The 21918-nt window shown below is 37.6% G+C and overlaps 1 protein-coding gene across 1 annotated transcript in view; it reads left to right on the plus strand.

The window, feature by feature from the left end:
* Nucleotides 1–21918, plus strand: part of LOC145989250 (putative ammonium transporter 1) — a 44444-nt gene that overhangs the window by 11689 nt on the left and 10837 nt on the right. The window contains exons 3-5 of the mRNA XM_083124567.1: nucleotides 10492–10581; nucleotides 16828–17055; nucleotides 19021–19223. Coding sequence (XP_082980693.1) covers nucleotides 10492–10581; nucleotides 16828–17055; nucleotides 19021–19223 — 521 coding nt within the window. The remainder of the gene's footprint in view (nucleotides 1–10491; nucleotides 10582–16827; nucleotides 17056–19020; nucleotides 19224–21918) is intronic.

Genomic DNA, 21918 nt, shown 5'->3' on the forward strand with positions numbered 1-21918 from the left:
TCCTCTATGAGGCTTGTGTTGTGTCGTCCATGTGTGTTTGTCCCTTCATTCATTTTATCTTATCACCATTTCTGCCCATCGTCGAGATTAGCCAAAAGTGGCAGAAAAGCTAGGTAAAATAAACTAAATCAACCAATCTGGGTCCATCTCTTGTTTCTGTTTTAATCTCTTTATTTCTATCTCGGTTTGTTCAGCTCTCTCTCTCACTATGCCTTTCTCTATTTTAATCTCTCTCTCTCCCTCTCTGCCTATTTCTATTTTTTTCTCTCTCTCTCTCTTTGCCTATTTCTATTTTTCTCTTTCTCGAGTCTGTTTCCATTGCGGAGTAGTCATCGCAATGAACTACGAAGTCAGAGGTCAGAGATTCGGTCGCTATGGATGTCTCATTATGTTTGTTCCATCATCTACATCAGTGGTTCTTAGCATGTGGTCCGCAGACCCCTAGGGGTTCCAGCAAGACTTTAAGAAATATTACGAGCTCTTCTACTTGTTGCGAAGGCTTGATTAAAATTAGCTGTCAATTGTATTACCAAAAAAAAAAAAAAAAAAAACCTAATATATTCAACAGTTTGCTTGAAGTGAAAACATGACAGTATTTTTATCGTTTTTACTAAGATTACTTGATATAATATGTACGTTTTCAGATCGTCAATAAGACCAGTTCTTAGTGCTCTGAAATTGCAGTACGAGGAAAAGGGCCTTGCGAATCTCTCTGATCACTCACAAGAAGACTTTCCGAAACTCTGAAAGCATTGGCGCCTTTCATATTTGTGTGAAAAACAGTTTTCTGCTTTCCTTTACCTCAAAAGACAGTATAGAAGCTACTTCATAAACGTTGAATTCAGCTGTTATGCTAGATATAACGTATCTTTGTTTTGTCCCTCTATGTTTGCCCTTTTTTATCTCTCTATTTCTTTACCTTTATCCCTGTCTTTCTCTGCTCGTCCCTTTCTTTGCTTGTCTCTCTTCCTCCTCTCATTGTTTGTCTTGGTCCCTCTCTGTTTGCCTCTTCTTCATATCTCTTTATTTGTCCAAATGTATTTATTTCCCCTCTTTTTCCTCTTTTTGTTTGCTTCTTTCTTTTCTGCGACTTTTCCCTGCCTTTGTCCTGTTTCGTCCATTTGCATTTCTTTTCCATCTCTTTTTGTGTTTCTCTTTCTTTTTCATCTCTCTTTGTCCCTCTTTCTTCTTCCATATTCTTCTTTGGTAAATTTCTCGTATCGGACAAACTGATTTCTTCAAATTTACAGGAGAAATTACTTAGTTGTGGAAGTTCGGGGAAGTGTTTTCTCGCATCATTCATTGAATTTTGCCGGTAAATCATCTATTTTTCGATATAAATGTGTGACCGATGCACGGAAGCTGTTGCATCCATTATCTTCCAGCCGGATGTTGCCTGTGTGTGATGACGTAATCACGATCAATGCCGATCAGTGTTTCTAAACACGTGTTTTTGTAACTGAAGAAGGTCCGTTTCCGCAAATGGTTCGTGGGGCTATGCGAGAATGGTGTGTGGGGCTACGCATTTTTTTCTAAACCAATTTTTAACTATTATAACCTAAACGTGACCCTACCTAACCTTACCGGAAATGGTTCGTGGGTCTATGCGTCAATGGTTTGTGGGGCTACGTAGGTATTTTTGGGTGCAGTGGGGGTGGAAACACTGCTTGCCGAGTACGGTAGTGAAACTGTGACCGCCATTTTGCGTGTTACCGAAGGCAAAAAGAAACGAATAAATCTACTCGATATGTCGCAATAGAGCTTATTTCCGTGAAATAAGCGAAAAGCCACCTTCAACAATGTTTCTCAATGCAAAATACGTAAGTACGAATATTGAAATTAAAAGAACTAGCAAATTTCAGCAGTTTGTCCGATACGAGAAATTTACCTTTTCTTTGCCCACCTTTTTATTTGCCTCTTTCTTTTGCATCTCTTCTACTTCGTCTATATATGTAATCTGGCTGGCTCTTTCCCCCACCTATCTCGGTGCAGTGGGAGAGAGAGGTGTTGGATCTGCCTATTGCCTCGCTGCAGGTGCGATGCATTCACTACTCCGCTTGCCTTGCTTTCGTTGAGAAGGAGTTCAAGGTCACCAGAGTCGCAATTAGGCACAAGATCGTTTCCCTCGCATCCCTTGACCTACCTCCTCCCTTTGGGAATTCCACAGAGCGTTCACCCAAAGAAACACTGTGGAGGTTTTATGCAACGGAAGGTAGTACCAGCGTGGGCTGCTTTGAGGGCCAACTTGGTGAGTCAATTATAAGTTGGTTGATTGGTCGAGTTATCTCGAGTTGCGAGGTGGAACGAGACTCCCTATCTCGTCTCGGTATCACCCTTACATAAGTAGATGGCCTCCCTTGTCCTAGATCAGGGTTGTTAAAGGTCCAGGGACCGATATATTCTAATGGGTTCTATTGGGTTCCGCTGCTGGACCGGAACATTTTTTTAAACAATTTAAATTCGGTCCAAGTTGCGTATTGTTTAATTGAAAAAAGTTCCTGGGTCGCATTTAAATTCATCCGGAAAATACGTTCCTGGACCGAATTGAGATATTTTAGATGAAAAGGTTCTTTACGGTCCAGAACCCATTTACGCTTGCTGATTTTCTCTCCTGGACTAACTAACTAACTAACTAACTCTCTAGCCTTCTTAAACCCGAAGGTTCATGGCTGCAGCAACACAGGCCTTCCATCTGTCCCTATCTTGAGCAAGATCTATATACTCTTTCCCATCCCTACCGATTTCCCTTAGGTCCATCTCAACGTTGTCCCTCCATCTTCGTCTTGGCCTTCCTACAGGTCTCTTACCATCTGGTTTCCCAACAAGAATCCTGTAAACTCCTCTTTCCTCTCCCATTCGTGCCACATGGCCTGCCCACCTAAGTCTTCTTGATTTAATTATTCTAATAATATCTGGACACGAGTACAAATTATGTAGTTCTAAATTATGTAACCTTCTCCACTCACCTGTCTCCTCATCCCTTTTAGGTCCAAATATTTTCCTAAGGATCTTATTTTCAAATACTCTCAATTTATGTTCCTCTTTCAATGTAAGGGACCAAGTTTCACACCCATATAATACTACAGGCAAAATTACTGTTTTGTATATTTTAACTTTTAGTTTCTTAGATATTAAACAAGAAGACAAAAGTTTATGAAGAGAGAAGTAACATGCATTTCCTGAATTAAGTCTACTTTTTATTTCCTCTTTAATATAATTTTCATTTGTTAATATTACTCCTAAGTATTTGAATTTGGAAACTGGTTCAAACAAGTTGTTATCAATAATTAGATTTTGATTATTACCTAACACTTGGTTTCGGCCTGTAAGCATATATTTAGTTTTCTCTTTGTTAACTTCCAAACCTATCTCTTTAGCAGTTTTGAAAAATATTTTAGCATTATTCTTAATTGTATTCACATCATCCCCCAGTAAGTCTACATCATCTGCATATGCTAACAACTGAGTCACACCATTTAATTTTAGTCCTTCTTTAGTTTCTCTTACCTTCCTTACAGCATATTCTAAGGCAAAATTAAAGAGCAATGGAGATAATGCATCTCCTTGTTTTAACCCATCATGAATTGTAAATTTGTCAGACACATTATTACCCACACGAATTTTACTTTCTGTTTCACTGGTGCATATTTTTATCATACTAACAAGCTTCTTAGGTATTCCAAACTCTACTAATATATTATATAATTTATCTCTTTTGACCGAATCATATGCTTTTTTGAAATCAATGAATAGCTGATGGACATTTTGATTATATTCCCACTTTTTTTCAAGTGTCTGTCTGATGTGAAAAATTTGATCTGTAGTTGATCGGTTACGTTTAAATCCACATTGATAATCACCTATAATTTCATTAGCATATGGGGTTAGTCTTGTTAAAAGAATGTTAGACAATATTTTGTATGTTGTTGAGAGTAGAGAAATTCCACGGTAATTACTGCAGTTCATTTTATCACCTTTTTTAAACACAGGAACAATTATGGATTCTTTCCACTGTTGAGGGATTTCTTCTTTATTCCATATTAAACAAATTAATTTATGAATTTGACATATTAATGAATTTCCACCATATTTAATTAACTCAGCTGGTATTAAATCAATGCCAGGTGCTTTGTTATTCTTTAGCCTTTTAATAGCATCTTTAACTTCAGTCAAGTTAGGTTCTGGAACTAAAGGTTCTGCTGTGTAGACTTCATTTACTTCTGATTTATCTCCTACATGGACATTTAAAAGGTCATTAAAGTAGTTCTTCCATCTATTTAGAATATCGCTTGGTTCAGCTAGAAAATCACCATCTTTATCTTTTATCAAGTTTACTTTAGGTTGCCACCCTTTTCTAAATTCATTTACACCTTTATATAAATCTCTGATATTTTTATTTTTGCTGTTTGTTTCAATTTCGTTAATTTTGCTTTTCAAATAATCTCTTTTTTTACTTCTAAACGTGCGGTTAACTTCTCGCTTTATTCTATTATAATTGCTTAGATTTGTATCATCAGAGTTATTTAACCACCTAAGTCTAGCCTGATTTCTTATTTCTATTAGATTATGACATTCATTATCAAACCATGGCTTACTTTTTCTTGGTTTATGGTATCCTATACTTTCTTTAGCTGCTGATTCTATTGCATTACGTATGTGCTCCCAATTCTTATTTACGTCTGTTTCATTTATATTTTCATCATCATTTAAATCCTGCAAAACATCAAATCTATTTGACAATTTAATTTGGTAATCTTTCTTAATTCTTTCATCAGCAAACTTTCCTGTATCAAATTTTATAACTTTTAGATTTTGTTGCTTATGATTTATCACTGAGAGTCTTTCTCGTAATTTAGCAATTACTAAATAATGGTCACTGGCACAGTCAGCACCTCTATGTGTACGAACGTCAATTATACTAGTATGCCTTCTCTTATCAATGAGAAAATGATCTATCTGATTATGAGTTTTACCATCTGGAGAAGACCAGGTATATTTATGGATATTTTTAATTGAATTTATTTAAAATTCCTGGACCTTTAAAAACCATATCCTAGATAACTCCGAAGCAGTGATGTGCGTCTACGCGTAAACAACGATAGTCTACATTCTACACGTAGACTATTTTATAAACGTAGATTACGTAAGCTATGTAAACAACATGGCGAAAGGTGATAACTTAGCAAAGGGCGCCGTGGAATTAAAAGAAAATTATACTGCGTATCAGTTGCTGATGTGTAAGGAGAACTTTTCATACTCTTTCTTCCAAATTCGAACAATTTCTCACCTAGGAGGAAACCTATTATACGAAATATTGTAGTGGTTTATGTGAAAGAGACCACTCTTGCCTCACGACTGCCATCTGTTGTTTTTTGCATACTATTTATCTTCTTCCATAGTTGATAATAGAAGAGTAGAGAAATTTTGTTGTAAATAGGATTCTTTTCATTTCGTTAGCAACCAATCTAGTTGAAAATGTCACTTTCCTTTCTTGAAACCCTTGAAAATGGACTTTAGATTGTCTACGTAGTTTATGTAAACTGCAACCCAATGTAATCTACGCGTAGATTACGTGTAGACAACGCATGTAGACGTAAAATTATAGTCTACGGCACATGCGTGTAATTTGTGCATCCGCGAAGTGCTGTTTGTCTCATTGTCGACAGATACAACGTGATGCATGATAGCAGTATGTTAGCTATGACTACCATGTCAATTGTTGAGGCATGTGTGCCTGCTTCAGCATATACACCTTTCCGGTAGCTGAAAGCCTTCAGATAGTTTTTCTACAGTAGTTAATATTCAAATGGGGCTCAGAGATTCACACAGAACATGCGATTTGGTCAGCTCATGTCGCATTTCTTACGCAACGATCACAGTGCCGTGTCTCGGTTGGCATATTTCATATGTGCACATTGAAATAAAGATTGGGGACGTGGTTTGTAATGGAGAAGTTTCTGGTTAGCTGGAGTCACATTTTTTCTAATTTGTTGAGTACTTCTATGGCGTGCCTTACAATTTGACTATAATTTTGAACTTGTTGAAAGCTGAAAACCAGTTATATTTTTCTTTCCCATCTATTATCTACTTTTAATACATTGCTTTCATCTTTTCTACATGTTTCTATTACAGCTTCACTTTCACTAAATCGATACTTATCCTCCAACGATTTATTTACATTCTTTCACCTTGTGCTGCCATTTACTTTTCTATTTCGAAACTATTTTCTTTTCATTTTGTGTTGGTATATCTGGTTTGTAACAACTCTTTTTGAAACAAATAGGCGCGCGCTTATATTGTCAAAATTAAGGTTTTGGCGCTAATCAAGGGTTTGACAGATTTTCAAAGTAAGGATTCAAATTGTTTCTTGATTGAATGTGACGAAAACCGGAAAATGACCCAATATATTTAGTAATTGTATAAGAATTTTCATCAAACGCAACATTTTAAAAATTATTTCCAATAAGATAGTCTATTCGCTTTCCGAATATTGATTACTATTCGAGTACGTTGTCTTCCCCGACCAGATGGTTCTGCTTGTGCTGGGGTATAGTAGTCTGTGGTTTACAACAAGTGTTCGGCAAAGTCAATGAAAAAAATGCCAGTTTCCTATCCTATAATACAGATAATAATATATATATAATAATGTAGATTATCATTGAGGTAGTCTGTTAGCCAATAGGGAGCATTCATGCACAAAGCACGCCCCCAATCTCTATTTCAATGTGCACATGTGAAATACGCGCCCGGCTGTGAAGGGCGACAGAAAACCAATATGAGTCCCTTCACACGTAGCCACTGAGTGATGTATGTGTGCGAATGTATGGGAACAAGTTTCACGCCATTAAGCTCACCATCGGTGCACGACGTTTCTCGTCCCGTCCCTCTCGTCGAGAAGTTCTTCTCACTCAACTGCGTATTGGACACAGCCGTCTAACGCATGGGCACTTGCTACAATGGCTGGACCCTCCGATATGTCGTATGTTAATGCTGTTTTGAGTATTCGGCATATTCTTAGTGAATGTGCCGACTTTGCTTTCCTCAGACAGACTTTAATCTTCCCAGCTCTTTGTCATCCCTGTTGGGCGATGACAATATTGTTTTATCAAATGTTTTTAGATTTTTTGCGAAAAGCTGGTCTCTTCTACCGTCTGTGAGGAAGCTTCTGGCTGACTTTTTAATGTGTTTGTCTTGTGCAGGTCTTTTTACAATCTTGCACTTTTAAGTTTTCGGAAGGGGCTTTCTACACCATTGTTTTTAGTCAGAATTTTAGATAAGGGGATATTTCCCCGAATATATTGAAGGGTGCAAAATGGCCTAAAGTACAGACGCACCCAAAACTTTTACTGCAATCAATCAATAAAATAAATGAATACAATAGTGTTTTCTTAATTTTACTATGTGAAATGGAATGCATTGAGTCTTTCTAAATTCTATTAGGCTCATAGAAAATATCAGTTCTATTATATATTAATTAAATAAGAAAATAAGGGATAAAACTTCTCAAGAGTATAACTTTAGCAAGGCCTTTTATTTAAAAAAATATATATTTATCAAAAAATGAAGGTGTCAAACTGAGATGTAAAGGTAAGTGCTAACGAAGCTACAGATACGTTTTATGAAATTACATATAAAATCTTCAGTAACTGTTTGTATTGTAAGTCTGTATATTTTAATTTTCCTGTTGTAATAATGATTTTGAGAAAGTGTATGTAGAATACCAGTTGTGATATGTACTATTATCTCTGTGAGGAGAGTTTGGGTTAGAAGTTCCCACTAGGCGGAGAAACGTGCTTTCAATAAAGGCGATTATTATTAACTAATTCGAATCTTAAAATGAGCTGCGGTGATCCAGTTTGTGTGGCGTCTGATTGACACTAGTGTTGTCCACGAGACGAGACTTTGGCCTGTCTCGTCTCGTGGAAATGCTGTGAAATGCTGTCTCGTCTCGAAAATATTCGTTTGTCTCGGGACACATGATCAATCTCGTCTCGAATTTCTAAAAGCCTGTCCCGTCTCGTCCCGTGGGCAACACTAATTGGCACACGGGACACGTGGGTTCTATCCCCGGGGTTATGACTTCAGGTTGGATATCTTTCAGCAATGTCCGTGCAAGGAGTGGCTGTAATAAATGGCTACCTGGGGACAACTCTAGGGGTAAAGGGGATCGGAGCAATGTGCTGATCACATCACCTCCACAACTGGCAGAGATTGTTTGTCTGGGTTCCTACCTTGTATGCCGATCTTTAAAAGACAAGGCTGTAAAGGCGCACAGGTGACCCAAGACAACGTAACACCAAAGACCCTCCCTATGGGTACAGGCACCAGAACCTCCTTGGCTTGCAATATGCAGTCCCACAGTGTACGAGGGTCACTATTTATATTTTGAGCCTAACAATGAAAAAACAGGAATTTGGCATTGAAAACTGCTTTATTGTTTTTCGAAGTATTCTCCTTTATGGTCAATACACTTTTGCATTCGTTCGAACCATTTGTCAAAGCAGTTTTTCCAATCTTCTTGAGACACCTCCATAATATGGTTTTTGAACGCATCAACGGCGTCTTCCGCCGACGAAAATCCTTGTCCACGCAATTTATTCTTGACATTCGGGAACAAGAAGAAGTTATTGGGTGCCAAATCAGGACTGTACGGCGGATGACCCATCAATTCGATTTTTTGACTGTTCATAAAGTCGGTTGTTAGACGAGATGTGTGACAGCTGGCATTGTCTTGATGAAGAATGATCCGACGGAGTTTGTTTGTTTTCCGTATTTGACCGAAGACCTCTGGCAAACAAATTGTTGTGTACCATTCAGAGTTGACCGTTCTACGTTCCTCTAAAGGCACAGTTGCCACATGACCAGTTTTCCCGAAAAAACAGGCGACCATTTGTTTCGATGTGCTTCGAGCGCGAACAACTTTTGTTGGATTGGGTTCATCTTGAAACACCCATACAGTCGACTGCTGTTTACGTTCCAGCTCATATGCATATATCCATGATTCGTCACCTGTTACAATCTTATATACGTCTTTTGAAGCACCACGATTGTATTTAATCAGCATTTGTTTGCACCAATTGACGCGAGCGTCTTTTTGAGATTTTTTGTTGTTGTCGCGCAATCTCCAAGGCAACATAAACAACACAAATGAAGCTATTGACAAAACATTTGAAGTACGTTATGGTCAATAATGCCAGACGATTCCGTGCAAACGTCAAATCGCGCTTAACTTCAATCAGTTTGCCAAGGCTCAAAATATAAATAGTGGCCCTCGTACTACATGGAAGAGATTGCCTTCCAGAAGTTCACCCTTTTACAGCACCATCCTTCATCTCATCTGCAATCATGGCGGCTCCCTTTACATGATGAAGTTTCGGCAAGATTTGTGCCATGCCTTCTTATTTGTTAATTCGGCCTTTTATCATGTCGTCTTTCATTGTTTTGGCACAGTTATTCATTTTGCACAACTGTCTTGCAAAGTCAGCATACGACATTGTATGGAGTAGGATTTACTTAAGTATATGTTAACGTGGCTAGGTATCTACTAGACCTGTTCTACTTCTTTTCATTTATTTTCTTTTTCTTTCTTTTTTTGTAGAGAGAGAGATGGTCACCATTACAATGACCGATTTTTGTTGCTTAATTTCATTTTTTTATTACTCTTCCTGGCTCCTTTTAATGATTGACTGACGCTATGCGCACATCCACTTTGTTGTTTTAATACGTAACCTGCGATTTTATTTAATTAAGCCGTGACACTTTGTGAATTCTTCTTAACATATCCCGTTGTCGTATATTATGCATAGTAGGATTAGGATGATGTTTATTCCAGAATTTTATCTTTTCCCTTATCATAAAATCATATAGAGTTTCCTGATCTAGCATTTCCCTGATTTGAATGCTTGAAACGTACCTTCCCCCTCAAATCTTAGTAATATGTATTTCAGTGTAGAATCAATCATTGTTGTCCAAGGGCGCTCGCAGGGGAGAGGGCAAAGGGGCCACTTGCATATTTTATAAAAAAAATGTTTTCTGTAACTTGCAGGTCGTAAGTTACAGGAACTATTATTATTATTATTATTTTACAGTACCCTTCAGCATGTAAAAACATGGATTAGAGGTACTATGAAGGACAGTAGATTAAGTGGTCTCCGACTCTGATTGATATCTGTGCATTGTGAAAAAGTACAAAAAGATAAAGAACTGTTCATCAACAAAGTGATAAATGTTTATTGAAAGGATGAAAGGCGAATCCAGTTTCTATCTAAATAGTCGACTCGAGTCTGAACTTGTATACAACGCCAAACTATTTTCAATCCAATTTCAATTTTATGATTTGTAAGGTAAGCAGTAAAGTAACTAACTAATCATAATAGCAATAATAATAAAACGTTTCTATGACTTTGCCCCCCTGCGAAAAAAATCCTCGGGGCGCCCTTGTTGTTGTCGCCTTTGCTCTTATTGTTGACAAACCCATTGTTGTTCTTTCAGTGATGCAGCTTGGCTTCGCGTGCATAGAGGCTGGATCCGTGAGGAGCAAGAACGTGACCAACATCATGATGAAGAACTTCCTCGACATCTGTAAGTATGCGTGCAGAGTCTAAGGTCACCGCTGGGTGAAGATATCATTATGTGTAATTTTGGGGCTGATGGCATAGCATGAAGGTAAAAAAGCGTATTGTGGAGTGTTACTAATGCCTCAGAATCAACAGCGAGTTGGGTAGGATTTCCTGTGCTTTGTGCAGCCACAGTGACTTCAAATGTGTTAGAATTACCTCTTATTTTGACAACTACCTTCATTTGTTTACTTCCTTCTTGTGTATCTTCGAGCTTCCAGTTTCCTTTTTTCGGTATGGATGTTCTTTGTGAGTGTCCCTTCATTAATTTCCGCCATAGCATTCATCCTCATCGTCCCGATTAGCCGAAAGTGGATAAAGCGACGTAAAATAACCTTATTCAATCAATCAATCGAATTGTTACAGATAATGCTGTTAACTAGGCTGTTGACATGGTAATGGTGTAATGTCTTTGGCGCCCAAAGGAGGCATGGACTCCTGCGGACTTTCCGGCGAGGGTTAGAATTCAAAAGGTCATGTTCTAAATTGGAATAAATAAATACGCAGTATGTATTGAAAATTGTGTGACGTAATTTTTATGAGTCATAGCAAAATATAAATGTTTTATGACGAGAAGAGGGGAAAATATTGAAAGAGAATACCGAGAAGAAGGGATTAGAGAAAGAGACAAAAAAGGAATAAACTTGGGAGTGCCTCTGTTGTATCTTTCGGTGCTTTTTGCCTATTTTGAGATTTTAGTGCCTATCGAGCCTAATCCTGGTTTTATGCCATTTTCCTCCCTTACTTTCCTAATAACGATGTGACCACGGACAGTTTACATAATATCACTAAAATGTATCATATTGGAGATATAACAATTTTTTATTAAATATTATAACACTGCCAGTAAATAACTTGAAAATATTTTACATGTACCATAATGAAACATTTATTTTTCTTATTGTTTTCCCTTTTATAAAATAAAATATAATAATGAGCAAATTATTGGGTGGGCTCAAGCCCCACAGACCATATTTTATTCGAGAATAGCACAGCACAGCGCTCCATCTGAACCTGATCATATTGGGGCACGATACAGAGATAATCAGACTCGATTATTTGGCAAACATCTCAAGCAAAAAAAGAAAAAAAAACATTAATATTAATGTCAGAAAGATAAAAAAAAACATGATGAAATTGAACTTTAAGCTACGCGTTAGTTTTTCCTCAAGATCACGACCATGACCTCTTTGACTGCAAAACAGGAAGCTATGATAAGAATAGTTTGTAAACATTGAGGAAGGAATTCTGACCCTTCTTGAGTCATGGCAGCAACTTCGTTTGAGATCGAAAAAGTGAAGACTGTCTCCAACAAATTTTAGGAAAACTAGACTACTAGGCGGCGCTTATGTTCGGGACAATTTGTCAGACTCATACTATTTTATGTTGTGGAATCTTGGTGTGACGTATGTTGGAAAGCTTCACAAATCTGCACGAAACAACGATTCCGGAGCAAGATTAATGCTTTACAAGGATGATTCAACATTATTGAGCACATGTGAGAAATTAATTACTTCAAATTTGTGAAATTGCGATATTGTGGTTCTTCATAGAATCAATGTTCTCCATATGATGACGTCATCTAATAGTGTTCGTTAAATATCCTGCACAGATGAGATGTTCTTTTTCACAATGGAAGATTGTGCCATTTAGCTTGAATACGATAAATATTATTTATTATTATTTTTTATACGAGCAATATAAATTCAATTATATTTCGTTACTTATTATTCCAAAAAAGCTCAAACTGTAATTTAATTGATAAAACTCGCAAATTTTTTGTTCATGTTCCCAAGCTGTTACTTGAGAAATATTCTCTATACATTTGTCAAAACAAAACATGTTTTATATTTGCTATCATTCCTAGAATGAAGTCTGCCAAAACTGACCGTGTGGGACCAGTGTGATAACGAGCGCATGCGCAGAGAGCCTATTGAACCAATTACTTCTTACAGTAAGGTCTGCGGTGCGTGGCGTCATCATAGGTAGGCGAAGCATGACGCGAATAAATAGTAGTATCCTGAAACATGAAGACCAGACCGGGATAGTATCTTGATTTTCTCCCGACTGTTCCGAAATCTAGGGAAGATTTACTCTCTTTCGGAATACTGAGTATGTGAGACATTCGAGAAATGTCGACTTGAAGAACTGAAACTTCAGCTGTTAGTGAATCCCTACATTTCGAGAATCGCTACTCTTCGGGAAATCTCAAATGTTTATTGTGGAATTACAGAGTAACAACTGTTTCAGCATTGTAAATATTTTAGGGAATTCTGAGAAGAGGCAGGCAGAGAAATTGGAAATTTACCAACTTTTGATCGAAGAGTGGAAAAGGGTTTTCATTCATTCAGACTTAAGGATTAATGCAAATACAGTATATGAAAAGAATAGGAATGCAGTGAACGAATATTGTGAGTAGTAGCTACACTAGCTGCAGTTCGCGAAACTGGGAATGATAGTTCTGTCATGAAAAGCCCTTACTTTCTGTACAGATTCAACTTTATCAAGATAGCTTTTGGCTGCTGAATACAACCATTCTCTATTCTAAAATTGGACAAATTATAATTGGCAACAAAAATCATAGCTAATTATTATTTGCACTGTTCAATTATGTCAATGGTTTGACCCCTCGGCCTACCACAAAAATTTACGATGACGTCTATGGGTACATTCACGGTATACTATTTGCATTCAAACTATGTCAGTTTTCCGCCTACTCAACATATGGTGTGAATGTCATGGTGATATCCTGTTGTCATAAATGACCTACCGATGATGACGTTGTCTGCAAGGGAAAAAAGACTACACTGGCCTTGCATATAAGAGGGCGTTACAATTTTCTAAGGAGAATATTCAACACTTAGGTATTCACATGAAGCCCCTACATACAGAAATGAATGAGTCGCAGCGACCCTTCAAGGACCCTGTATCTTTTTCTTCCTAACGAGCTTCCTAGGACAGAAAACAGCATGGCATGAATCTCTGCACCGTGGAATTCCTATTGAACTTGCAGTGTTTTACGACCGACGCCATATTGCCTGCTTGGTACTTAAAAACGCATAACCCGTGACAGATGCCTGAAAGAAGTATAATTGGTCGTCAAGAGAAGGTAGAAAACCAAGACGGTTCACACCCACAGCAGTTATTTTTGTATGTTGAACTATCTTAAGGTAGATAATGAAGAGAAAATATATGATTGAGGGATAGATAATGGATAGATTTCTTGAAAACCCTTTTGGCAGGTTAGCCTACATTTTTTTTCAGAAACTACAAAATAAAGAACGAAGAAAATAGGCAAAAATAAAGAACATTAATTACACAGCGTTAAGGTTATCATTAAGTTGTTAACAATGAGTTGGGGCCCCCCCTTTGAAATTTAATTATGTCGGTCCTCCCCGACAACGGTGTAGTGGAGGCACATAATTAGGATCCCACTTTAGACTGTAGGTCCAGTCCCGATTAACATATCTGTGCATCAAGTGGACTTATAGCAAATAAATCAAAGAGACCCACATGTTCTCTTTTGTGTAGTGTCCGATCCATCACGTTCCAGCTTTCAGCATTACCTCGCCATCATCGATGCGTTCAATCTTCCCTGATATGGCCTTTAATACCTCTTTGATATCGCATTGAAATCTTCCAACCTTTCTTCACTCACTGCGTCTAAGGTGTTCTCGGAACTGGTGAAGAGGAAGTATATTTCCAAAACCATTCAGCATCCTAAACCTTTGTAGTTTGTAAACCACGTTATCGATGATTTGATCATAGTTTGGGGCTTTATTATTTCCCAAAAACTTAACAATGTATTCCTAAAGATAACTTAAGTTTGGTAAAAAAAAAAAAGGTAAAGTGCTCCCCTGTGCATAGCACCACGCCATGAAGGCGTATAGGGGGTGTGGGGGTAACGCCCCACACTTTCTTGATCCGGTCGTGAGTGGGGGTGATGTGATCAGCATCACGCCCCTGATCGCCTTTACCCCCCAGGGTTTCCCCCAGGTACCCATGTTATTCGACGCTGGGTGGGCGCCGGGGCCGCTTCCAAAGTAAGAAAAGTTCCCGGATTTGAACCGGCCGGGGATCGAACCCGGACCTTTAGCATGGTAGTCAGACGCGTTATCGACTGAGCCACCGCGGCCACACTTAAGTTTGGCTCAATTAAAATTATAACTTCTTCAAACATTGCATCTTCTGTTATGGCCTTGATCTGTGCTTCCCTGAGAAACGAGGGGATAGAAATGTATTTTGTCATTAGGGCAAGTCTCTGTGGCCCAGTTGGGTCTGAATCCTTGATGGCTGATCCCGGGAGGGAATTTTTCTAGCAATGTCCTTGCAAGGAGTGGCTTTGGGGTTCACCTAGCCTCTAATCAATGGGTACCTGGGGAGGGGGCTAATGTCGGCTGGAGTGTCGTGCTTATTACATCACATGGCCGAGATCGAGCATATGTGGGTCCCCCTTATGCGCCTTCGTCACCGTGAAATTCACAGGGGAATTCACCTTTTTCGTTAGGGACTTCTATAAATATACCCTAAAACAGATTTTTAAAAGTTTTAGGCTACAAGTGCACATTTTATTTTGCACATTTGAATGTTTTTATATAATAAAAATCTTAGCCGTGCTGATAAATTTTATAAATTGGTATGTGGTAGAAAAAAACTAATTTAAAATTTTGGAATTAGCTTGTCAAATTTTATGTAATACGCGTAAGTGTCCAAATGGAAACACCGAACTCCATTACAATAGCCAAATTAGGTGCAGTGCAGAAGTTAGCAATGATTATGGCGCTTCTTGTTCCCTATTGCCATTAAGCTACGTCACATCTCCACCTTCAGTTCCTGCAAGACTGACAGAGGACAGTCGTTGACCTGTAACGAAGGCCCAGGGGCTGTCGTTGCTGGAAGAAGCAACGGAAACCTTAATGATTGTTATTAACTGTTCCAGTGGTCAGTCGGTGTCTGTCATACGCACGACATGTTTTCTGGATGGCTTTCTTACAAAGGTGTCCCAATGAGAAAACTTCTTAGAAATTCGTAAAGAAGCAAGGCTACAAAGCATACAATCAGTGGAAATGCAGGACGTCTTCATTTCTTTGCATTTTCATATTTTGTGTATGAGTGCGACAGTGCCAGTACGATTATGCTACCATTCGAAAATGCTCTTACAATTCGGTGTGTAAACGATGCGTTGCAGCATGGTGTCCTTTCTTTCAGAATATATTGTCATAGCAAAATCGTCCACTTCAGGTAGTTGGAAGTGGTCGAGGAAAGATGGCTTTTTTTAAGGGGGAAAAAACCCTCTTTGGTGCTTTTTTAGACTATTTCCCCAAAAGTGTTTCAAATCAATGGCAATACATTGGTTGGCAGCATTTTTCTTGTTCGGCATCTTTAATTTTTCTCTCTGGCGTAAAAGAACTATCAGTTCTAAATTTCAAATACCACTTTGGACATGAAATTCATACCTAGACATACAAACAATAGTGCAAAAGAGACTGTTTTTTTTTATGAACGATTTTTTCCTCTTATCTTCATATTTCAGTAGGTTTATTAAATATATCTACATAGTATACACACATTCACAGAACTAGAGTAAATTTTGTACACTTTGAATTTGCTGCTTCTAAACATACAATAAACAATATTCCATGAAAGCTTTAAAGTGCAATGACTGTGTATCTTTGTTCACGACAATGTGAACAGAGAGCTCGAATGTATGACTCAAACAGGGAATGACTGTCATGCTACCCCAAATAATATAGAACACACCTTCAAGGGGGGGGGATTTTCTTTCCCTGGTTGGGGAAAATATAAATGTAGAGCCTGGGATGAAAAATGTTGACTGGGGGAAATTTCCTTGCTTCCCCCCTTCCATTCGAACATTGCATACAATGTTAATTGGACATTACCCTTTGCCTAGTGCTTTTTTAAAACTATACTTATTCTAACATTACAATTCTAGAGAAATTTGTAGTAAAATCACAGATCTGTCTAGGTTCAATCCCTACCGCCGCGGCCATGGTGAGTATATAATATAGATAAAAGGAAGTTTTTGTGTTTCCTGCAAGATTCTTTGAACGATAGCCTATTCCATCTGTATAATTTGGATCGAAGGGTTTAGGGAGGTGCTGTACCTCCTCCCTGGCCACAAAGTGACTGTTTACGCACTACATGCACAGTTTTGTAACTTCATATTCTTACGTTTCGTTTTCTCCTCTAGTTATAGGTTGTCTGTCTTACTGGCTGATTGGGTACTCCCTGGCCTACAGCGACGGCAATGCCTTCATAGGACTCTCAGACTTCGGAGGCAAAGGGATCACCAGCGACACCTTCTCTCACTGGTTCTTCCAGTACGTTTTCGCTGCGACGGCGGCCACCATCTTGTCAGGGGCCCTGGCCGAGCGCTGCAACTTCGTCGCTTACATCGTCTACAGCTTCGTCCTCACGGGTGAGTTTGAATAAAAAGACGTAATAACATTTTTCGTACTCTTCGAACGTTTCCTTTATTCCTATGCTATTTACTTTAAGGTTCGAGTGAATTTCTCTGAAATTCTGTCAGGGTCACTGCTTGCACTTCTGACCTGCAGTCACCATTCCCAGAATCCGCAGGGATTGTTTGATAAATATGGCAGTGGTGAAGAACAAAGTATTACATACGATGCATGGGTTCATGCGGTGTGACTCTCATGGGTTAAAACGAGATTAAATGAAATTAAAGTGACGATTCTGTCACAATCGCATACAATTTTGCGAATTTTTAGACAAATCATATTTTGAGTGTTTTGTCACATACAGTCGGGCAGAATTAACTTGAGAGAAATGGCCGCTCTGTGAGTGATGCAACTGCGCTGGAATTGGCTAGAGCGGGGGACTTCCCGCTGTAACGGGCCAATGGAAACTAATGCTCGGGCGCGCGAAATGTTACCAACTGTTGAAAGGACTCACGTGCAGCGACTGGTGAAGCAAGCGAAGTGGCAGTGTTTTCAAATTATGGATTAAAGATCAAGAATAAACTGTTTACCCAATTATTGTGTATGATAGAATACTTATAATGCTTAGAATTTTCTTAGCATGTCCTCTTAATAGTGATATTTCAGTTACACAATGTAATTATTTTATTTTTCAAATCTCCCGTTGTCAGCTGATTGCCCGTGATTCGCGTGAGAGTCAAGCGTTCGCTGTAGGTTGGTACTTCTGCAGCGGCGCCGGCAGCCATTTGTCTCAAGTCAATATTGATGGACTTTTCTTTTTTTTGTAATAATGTCTGCATTATTCAATGAAAACTAAAGCATAGATAATGGCGCAAAATAATGTTCTAAACGGATACTATGTAAAATGAAATTCATGTGTATCGTCTCTAACATTTTGATTCGCCGACGTATTCAACTTTGCTTGGCTACTCAGAAAGGAAACTATGTAATTACATAAAAATGTGGGCATGTGATACAATAAAATATGACTAAGTACTTCAGTGTATTTAGGTTGACATTGGAAAATGAAAGAACATATTCGTTCATCTAGTGTCCAGAGTACAACGTACAACAGTTCATAATACATTTTTTAGTTTATGTAGTACACAATCAGGGTGATGTTCATGACGTTTTTCCTGTCGGTTCAATGATTGTCTTATCAACTTGGTTTCGCTCGATCGACAAAGAGAGAATTCATTGACGTTCCAGTCTCCCTAATTGTGATTACTAGTTTAATAATTGTTGTTGAATATATACTACTAGTAACAGCACAAGGTTGTATTTGAAGGAGATTAAGAGCAATTCCTCCTATGGTTACTAATTTGTCACTTGGAGACGATACTCCAGCCCCGTAGCCAGAAGTTTATTTCGGGGGGGGCTCATCTCTTATCAGCAGCCGTATATAAAGGCGAAAGAGTGTGTGTGGGGGGGGGGTAGAAACCCTGAAAATGAGTGTTACAACTTATTATACAAGGTGTTTAATGCTGCTAAGGAAATAAAATTAGTTACCACCTGTACACTATATTATATATTTGTAGGATTTCCGGGGCTTCAGTCCCCGAGCGCTCCACAGGCTACGTACATGACTGTAGTCCAATATATAGTATCCCAATCCCTCAAGATTAGTAGTTATTGGAAATTCTTCTTTCAATTACAGTGGAACTTTGATAACTCGAAGCTCAACTCGAATAAAACTTTGATAAGACGAATTTTTGTACAGTTTATGGGATGCCGTTCGAGCCCAATAACTCTAAGGTAGAGTGTGAAAAACCTCTTGAGTCGAAGTTAAATTCTAATCATCTCTATAAGTCGAAGTTTTAGTCCAACGGACCTCAATAAGTCGAAGTGTAGTAAACTTTAGACCTCTATAACTCGAAGTTTTTGTATTCAGACATGATTTTTTAGAGTTTGCAATATTCCTTTTCTCTTCGTTTCGTGTCCAGGATTTTTGTATCCCGTGGCGTCCCACTGGGCTTGGACCGAGGAGGGATGGCTCAATCAGTTGGGATACAAGGATTTCGCAGGGAGCGGTGTGGTCCACTGCCTCAGTGGAACCTGCTCTCTCATCGGAGCAGCATTTTTGGGTCCACGGATAGGACGCTTCACTAAAGATGGACCGCAGGACATACAAGGCCATTCTGTTCCCGTAAGTTGAGATACAGTACGTTTGCTGCTATTATTTCCCTTATTTCACTAAACATACAGAATTTTTCATTTCTAGGCCCCGGGTTTCTATGTAATTGCTGGACTCTGGATTTATGTGCATTAAATATTAGTCAGTTATGAAAAAAAAAAAATAATATACGCTAACTATTATGCAAAATAAAAACTAACAACAAATAGGAACACAATTATATTGGTAACCTGCACGAAATACTAAGAAAAATAAAACTGCTCCACAATGAGACACAATATGTACCTACATTTATCGATAGTTACTGAAAATGTTACGATCAAGCTACTTACTGAATACTTTTAAACCAACACACTCGCCCACATTGAGGTTCGGTATTTGTTCCTAGAGTTTGCCAGTTACTGAGCACTGTCCTTACTACATATGGTTCTAAAGCTAGTGGCGAGAACTTTATTTTAATAGACTGTTTACAGTGTTTGATTTTGAAACTGCATCAGCTATGTGATAAATTTCTGTTGAGTGGTGTCTAGGGATCAAGTTTGACAATCATCTAAATTGTAAAGAATTTAATACAGGGACTGAATCTGTTGCAATTAACCGATTGTAACTTGTGAAGCATATTTTGAAGGAAAAGTTGATGATAATTTATTGAAATGATTACGAAAACCGTTACTACCTAAAAACAACGTGAAACTTCAAGTTAGAATGAAGGTCACTTCCTACAAGAGTGAAGCAAATAGAATTATCCGACTCAATTTCAATTACTGGCTTACGGTATACAAGGGCACCTCAGAAAAGTAAGATATATGTGTTGTAACTTGGTAAAAAAAGATAAAACCTGTTTAGTGGTCGAAATGGACCGATTGAACAGCGTATTAAACAAATCAGGGATTCCAAACAATTTATTAATTTTTGGCATGGGAAAATTGCTATTAATATTTTACCGGACGGTTTGAAAGTTAAAATTTGTCGTGTCTATAATCTTAACACTTACTTATATTAATATTTCTTGTACAGCATGCTCGTAAAGAAACCATCTATTTTACGAAATAATATAGCTAAATTAATGAAAACAAATTTCCATACATATTGACGATCAGTGCCTGTACGCATCTCGGTGATCTCTTTCTCTCAATATATCGTGAAGCATTTGGGAATTATCTTTCCAACGATTCTGGTAATATGATTTCGAATAATTCCCCCAGTGTGTATTCCAGATTTAATGAAACCCGAAACAAAAACCCAAGAATTAGGAATGAAAATACTTACTCGCGAATAACTAGTATCTTTTTTACGATATTTTCTCCAAAAACTTTCTTAACTTCATTGTCATTTTATCCACCATATTACTACACTAATCTGTATCCAGGGAATGGATTTATATGTAAATACATATCTTCATATAATGTTAAATCAATGTTATTTTGCATTATCTTTGCGAATTGTGGTACACAAGCTCGAAAGGTTCTATTTTAATTCTCCATATTATTAAATATATTAGCGTTTAGCACACATTTTCATAATTTAGTTTTTACATATAATTTCCGTACTTTCAAACATTCTCCGACATATATTCCATATTCATCCTATTACTACATATTGAATATTCCCTTGTATTAAATACCAAAGGTGCATCTGTTTTCCTAACATTCTTGTCAACAATGGATAAATCCATTGCATATTTTAAATATACTCCCATTACTTCATGAGGCATTGAACGCAGTTTCAGTCAATATGAATCTGTCTTGAGGGACAACAAAAGATTCACATTTCAGCACCAAACGAAAGTTTGGTAATCCATTGTTTTGATAACACAAAATAATTAAAGCACATTTTGTATTTAAATTTTGCATTCTAATTAATATCACGTAAGCCTAATGCATTTTATTTAGCTTGGCGACCCCTTGCTTAATGAAAGTGTCATTTTTCATAACTGTAAGTCCATATTTAGTTTCATATTTTGATTCAAATAACTAAATATATATTTACATATCTAACACTTTTTTTGGTACATACAAATCCGTTCCTAGTTTATTATACATTCATAATTAATGAAAAGAAGGTGCACAAGACAATCGTACAGAGTAATTGGAAAATTACAATATTACCCATAGCATCGTGTCAACATAATATATATTGAAAATTCCTACACTTTTAACAAAGTTTAGTGTTGCGTTAGCAGTATTTTGTAATCCAAAGTGACAAATAAAAGAAAAGAAGACATTAACGGAATTATACTGTTCATTTTAAACTAATGTCGACAAAAAGTGTTTTGGGAGATTTTTCTCATATGTAAGACACAGTTGCCTTCAGGCTATATCTCATTCCGTACAAAGAGTTGTCAGATCGTAATACTGTAAAAAAAATTACACAGGATTTAAGTAGAGCATAATGACTTTGTGGAAAACATTAGTTGGTAATCAATCAGCATACAGTGGGGCATGGCGAAGAGCAAAGGTATAATCTTGCTTGATGAGACATCTAACGAACAAGTTCCAAGTAGTGAAAAAGCGGGACCAAAATACACGTCAACTATTCTACAAAAGTAATTATTAACTTCGTTGTACTCGTGTTTTGACAAAAATAACTGTTACATGCAGTGACGGGCGTATTGTTAATAAATCGAAGCTGAAAAACATTTCTTCTTTGATGTTGGCTTGGCTTTTTATTGTAAAATTTTAAAGGCAAAACTGCACCAATTTTGATT

This window comes from Lepisma saccharinum, chromosome 6 (genome assembly GCF_977018435.1).
Source record: "Lepisma saccharinum chromosome 6, izLepSacc3.1, whole genome shotgun sequence".
NCBI classification, from domain to species: Eukaryota; Metazoa; Arthropoda; class Insecta; order Zygentoma; family Lepismatidae; genus Lepisma; species Lepisma saccharinum.